Source organism: Echinops telfairi, unplaced genomic scaffold (assembly GCF_000313985.2).
Source record: "Echinops telfairi isolate 266 unplaced genomic scaffold, ASM31398v2 ScPeMD7_5592;HRSCAF=6446, whole genome shotgun sequence".
Lineage (NCBI taxonomy): Eukaryota > Metazoa > Chordata > Mammalia > Afrosoricida > Tenrecidae > Echinops > Echinops telfairi.
In genome coordinates this window covers 50,618,556-50,624,963 of record NW_022109491.1, presented here as the reverse complement: position 1 = coordinate 50,624,963, position 6,408 = coordinate 50,618,556, and the positions used below count along the sequence as shown (strand labels likewise).

Sequence of the window (6,408 nt, the reverse complement as noted above, 5' to 3'; positions counted from 1 at the left end):
CTTCAACTCTCCGGTTGGTGTTCTTATTGATAAGCCACATGGAACTACACGCTGATGGAGCCAGAACCCTAGATCTGGATGAGCCACGTAGAGACCATACCATTGCTCAAATGCTTCTACTGCCACGGGATCCATAAGACTTTCCATGTACTGGCCTGCAATCTTCCTGCATTTGACATCATTGCATGTGTTGCATGAGACTAAGGAGGAATTCATAGACTGGTATCAGACATATGGGCTGATATCAGATTTATAGACTTGACCTTGACTGGACTGGGATGTTTTCTTCATGTACAATTGCTCTTTGATATAAAGTTCTCTATTACACATATGAGTGTCCATGAATTTGTTTCTCTACAACACCTAGACTAACACAATACCATAAGAAAAAAATGTACAAAGTCGTAGAGTTAGAAAACCCAAAAGAAACTATATATTCAGCATATCTTAAATTGAAAAACTCAAGAAAAAATTCAAGCCTGAAGTTGCAATATTGAAAGATTCTGGGAGGAAATATTGAATGATTCAGGAAGTATCAAAAGAAGATGAAAAGAATACATGGTTACTGTGCCAAATAGACCTAGTTGACATTCAACCATTTCAAGAAGTAGCATTTGATCAAGAACCAACAATACTGAAGAAGTCCAAGCTGCACTAAAGGAATTAGGAAATTGGTGGAACGCCAATTGAAATGTTTCAAGCTGCTGAAGCATTCATTCTTCTATGGGAAAAAATTTAAAGCACAGCTGCCTGCACCATTTCAGTAACACAGAGAAAAAGCCCAGGCCCCCCTGGTGTCCCAGAAACATGACGCCTACCCCCACAAAGGGTTTAAGGAATCATCAGCAAACTGAATCACTCTCAACAAAAAAAACAAACAACAGAGAGACAAAACACAATAGCAGAGTTAAAGACTCTCATAGAAGAATCAGACGTGTTCTACCACAAAAAAGTAACTTTCAGAGAGCTGTTTGGAGTAATGCAAGAGTTGAGGGAAGCCATGCAGAATAAGGATGTAAGGATAGAGGAGAAGAAATCCACAATTCAGGGGATGAACTCCATGAGAGGGGATAAAGTCCACGCACCAAAGGGAAATAAAGGTGCTAATGGATGAGGTAGCAGAAGCCACACACAAGATCACAGAATTTATTAATAGACTTGAGGAGGGAGAGAACCATATCAGTAATCTTTAAGACACTCAGACAGACCTCAGCAAACCAGAAAGACAGTCAAATCGAAAAATAAAAGAGGTGGAAGATAACCTGAGATCAATGACATGTTATGAAGAGGAACTATATTTGAATACTTGGTCTACCTGAGCAGGACACTGCAATCAAGTCTACAGCAAAAATAGTGAAGGAAATTCTGGAAACAAACTTCCCTACCTTAATGAATGAGCATCAAACACTCATACAGGAAGCAGAAAGGACACCAACAAGACTAAACCCCAAGAAGAACTCACCAAAACATATAATAGTGAAACTATGCAACTTTGAGGAAAAAGAGAAAATTTTAAGAGCAGCAAAAGAAGGGAAGATGGTAACATACAAGGCAGTTCAGGTAAGAATATGCTCAGACAAATCAGCAGAAACCATGAAGAGGAGGACAGAGTGGAGCAACATCTTCCAAAAACTAAAGGAAAAAAAACGCCTGCCCAAGAATCCTTTATCCTGACAAATTATCCATTAAGATAGATGGGAAGATAAGAGTCTTCAAGGACAAGAAAAAACTACAATAATATGCTGTAAGACATTTAAACCTGCAGAAGATACTGGCCGACTCACTATGGTCAGAAGCTCAACATCCACTGAGCACAAGCAGGAGACCACCATGTAGCCCAAATCCATCCAGAAGCAACGTGCCAACAAGTATCAAGATAACAGGGCCTTAGAGGCAAGAGTGAAGCTCCACATACAAACATAGCACACTGATACGAAGGGAGATTAGGAAAACACCCAAAACACAAAGCACAAGATGACAATGGATTCACAGATCATGAAAACAACTCTGAATTCCAAGGGCCTCAATTCTTACATTAAAAGAAAAAGTCTTGAGAACTAGCTCAGAACTAGCCAACAATCTGTTGCCTGTAAGAAACACATCTTAAGTGCACAGACAAAAATAAACTAAGAATAAAAGGCAGGCACAAAGTATACCAGGCAAATGGCAACTTAAATAAAGCAGGGGTGGCAATCCTAATCTCTGTCAAATTGAGTTCAAGATTCAAACCATAAAAAGAGACAAGGAGGGACACTATATAATGTTCAAAGGATCAGTAAACCAGGAAACAGTAATCATATTGAATATTTACACTCCTAAAAATGGATCGCCAAAATTCGTCAAACTATTAAAAAGATGAAAAAAGAGATCACAGAATCAATAATAATAGTAGGGGACTTTAATACACCACTATCAGAGAAAGATAGACCAATGGGAAAGAAGCTCAGCAAAGAGGCTATAGAACTAAACAATACAATTAGGCAACTGGACCTGATAGACTTTTATAGAGCTTTCCATCCAAACACAAAAAATTCACATTTTTCTCAAGGCCACATGACTCATTTTTGAGAATATACCACATACTGGGACACAAGTCGAGTTGAGTAAATTCAAACACATAGAGATTACCAGACATCTTTCTCGGATCACCATGCCATAAAGCTCGAGATTAACAAAAGGATGGTCAGAAAAGCAAGAGCAAACAATTAGAAGATAATAACGATCTTCTGCAACATGATTGGGGATTAGAAAGGAGGTTGGGAAGTTTCTAGAAACTAATGAGAACGAGAATACAACATATCAAAACTTATGGGATACTGAGAAAGCAGTTATCAGAGGAAGCTTGCTATCAATAAATGCATATATGAAAAAGAAGAGAGGCTTATGACTGAAACATTATCACAAAACCTCCAGCAACTAGAACAGACTCAACAGAACAACCCCTCCAATAGCAAAAGAAAAGAAATAATAAAAATCAGGGCAGAGTTAAACCAATGGGAAGGCAAAAGAAGGATGCAAAAGATTAATGCATCAAAAAGCTGGTTCTTTGAAAGGAACAGCAGAATTGACAGAGCGCTGGCAAACCTAACCAAGGAAAGGCAGAAGCAAACATCAAAAGCCAGGATGAGGGATAAAACAGGACACCTGCCTGGCCAACTGACTAGAAGAGATCTATATTTTTCCTACTCCAAAGAAAGGTGACCCAACAGAATGTGCAACTCTAGAACAATATCATTGATATCATGGGGCCCTAGTGGAGTAGTGGTTACACATTACAATATTGGCTGTGATCACCAAGGCTGCCAATATTCTAACCAATAGTAATTCTTGGTAAATGAGTTTTACAAATTATGCTGAATGCAAACCATTCAAATTACCCAATACTCTTCCTAATATTGGAGAATAATAGCCTCTACTCAGTGAAAACTATCATTTTGCTTTAAGAAAAGAAATATTTCACTAATCAGTGAAAAGTATCATTTTGCTTTATGTCTATTCATATGTAGAAATAACATTGATAATTAAAGTACTTTAAAAAGAACAATATAAAAGAACTGTACCATACATCAATTTTTTTCAAAAATGGCCAATGCTAACAATGTGAAATAGTCCATGACATTAATTATATTCACATTCTTCACTAGGATAGCAGAGACTCCTTTATCCTATGCCTTCAGGATTATATAATCTCTTGTGGGAAATTAACACTGACTACCACAATTTTAACACTAAATATAAACACCATTATTTTCCCTGTAGCACTCGTTATGGGGTAAAGGTCCTATGGGAGTTTTATTTCTGGATCTCTAATCAGGTGAGAAGAATTATAAGCCCTAGGAGGTAAATGTCATGTACTTTGTGACATGGTTGTTCTGGTGTCAAGCCTGTGGTTTATCTATACACATCCTATTTTGAAATTCATACCTAGATCTTTGATTTATATCTCACAATGACTCTTAGAATATTCAGGTTGTGACACCTGTGCTATGATCCTTTTACCAGTTATGTGGGAAGAAGGTTCTGTGACTACATCTGGTCAACTTTGGTAGCTCCAAAGCCAGTTCTTCCTCTGGCTCTTCAAGGTGAAACGGACATAAAGGTCAGTACTGATGTCCTTTAGTTGAGAAAGGGTGAGTTATTCAAATTTTTATTGATCTTTATCTCTTTGTTTCTGAAAAAGGAGATACATTGTATAGAAATACCATAATCATGCAGCTCTATTTTTTAACTTGTTCTGTTTATGTTTATTCCATCATAGCTCTAGTAGTAAGTAGAACAGCAGTAGTGGTTCCAAATGACACATCCAACACAAAGCAATACCAGAAAAAGAAGAGTTTTGGCTCTTTCCTTGTCTTATTAAATTTCAAAATAAATGGAGAAGAAGTTATATATGTGTAAACTTGGTATTCATTTTAGCAAATTTGACCCTTTATGCAACCAGCACCCAAATTAATTACATTTATCTTTCATGTCCTCATACAGAAGTCTGAGAAAACACATTCACATCCCTTCCTTCATTGTCTGTCTACCTGAGATGGAACAAAGGAGGGAAATGTGTTGATGATAAATATCAGGCTACTAAGCATATTCTAAATGCGTGGCACCAGTTGTTGACATCAAGGATTCTTGTAGAAATAAATGTGCATATCCTACAGACAGTGAAGGAATCCTTTTTAAAAAGGAGAATGTCAATAAACTCTTGTCTTTCATGAAGTCCTCTCTTCAGTGATAGCCATCACAAAGGAACTGAGATGTTTGGTATGGTAATGCAAATATGAGTTGGAACTTCTAAAGAAAGGGCAAGATTAATGAGATGGTCATTTGGAAGAAACTTTCTCCTCACTCATAAACAGGAAGACTTGTACCTCAGTTACTCCATCCTTTCATCTTGATCACACATTAACTCATATGAACCAAAAATAAAGGGTATGTGAGGGATCTGTGTGGCAGTACATTAGGGTCCTCACAATAAAAGAAGACTTACTTGGATCTTGCCAATTGTCATCCCTTTGTAATGACAGTGAGCATTTGTAAGGCTATCCTACTAATGGAGTTTTCTTATATCCTGCAGATCTCCAAAAATGAAAATGCTGACTAAGAATGATTCCTTAGTGACTGAATTTATTCTTGCTGGATTAACAGATCGTCCAGAGCTCCAGAAACCTCTCTTTTACTTGTTTCTAATGATATATATTGTCACTGTGGTGGGAAATCTTGGCTTGATCATTCTTATTGGTCTAAATCCTCACCTTCACACCCCCATGTACTATTTTCTCTCCAATCTCTCCTTCATTGATCTCTGTTACTCTTCTGTATTCTCCCCTAAAATGCTGATGAATTTTGTATCAGAGAAGAATATCATCTCCTATGTTGGGTGCATGACTCAACTTTTTTTCTTTCTCTTTTTTGTCATCTCTGAATGCTATATGTTGACCTCAATGGCCTATGATCGCTATGTGGCCATTTGTAGTCCACTGATGTATAAGATCACCATGTCTCATCAGGTCTGTGCTGCACTGACATTTGCTGCATATGCAATGGGATTTGGAGGAGCCACTGCCCACACAGGTTGCATGCTTCGACTAACCTTCTGTAACTTTAATATCATCAACCATTACTTGTGTGACATTCTCCCTCTCCTCCAACTCTCTTGTACCAGTACCTATGTCAATGTTTTAGTAGTTATTATTGTGGTTGGTATCAATATTACAGTACCATGTTTTACCATCCTCATTTCTTATATTTTCATTCTAACTAATATTCTTCATATCAAGTCTACTCAAGGAAGATCAAAGGCCTTCAGCACTTGCAGCTCTCACATAATTGCTATCTCTCTCTTTTTTTGGTCAGCAGCATTCATGTATCTTAAATATACTTCTCCTGACTCTCAGGATGAAGGGAAAGTTTCATCTATTTTCTATACTAACGTGGGTCCCATGCTTAATCCTTTGATCTACAGCTTGAGGAACAAGGATGTCAAAGTAGCCCTGAGGAAAGTGTTGAATAAAATCCAGAGGAGAAATACATTCTAGCTGCAAGTAGTGATTATGTAAATATATTCCAGTACCTAAAAATTTTACTGGTGTTTTTCATGAGACTTTACAACAATGCTGATTCTACCAATTGTTTTATGTATGCTTTAAGAGATTTGTTTTTTTATCATTTCCATTATGGGTATTCTTGTCAAATTCTTTGCCTTCTTATCTGCCATGTTTCATAAATATCTAATAGTGTGTATTCACTATTTTTATTATTTCATATCCCTTTTAGTCCTGTTTTATTCCTAATCTGGACAGATGCATTGAGTTACATAAATCATCTATGGCAAATGTAACATCATGGCTTGCTTACAGAAACACAGGAGTGTCAAGTACATTAAAACCATTCTCATTCTTATCAATAGTTTTA

At 37.0% G+C, this 6,408-nt stretch overlaps 1 protein-coding gene across 1 annotated transcript; it reads left to right on the top strand.

Moving 5' to 3' along the window:
* Positions 1–5,081: 5,081 nt before the first annotated feature.
* LOC105979672 (olfactory receptor 8B3) lies at positions 5,082–6,032 on the top strand. Its single transcript, XM_013007624.1, has one exon. The coding sequence runs from the start codon at positions 5,082–5,084 to the stop codon at positions 6,030–6,032; it is 951 nt and encodes a 316-aa protein (XP_012863078.1).
* Positions 6,033–6,408: the final 376 nt, after the last annotated feature.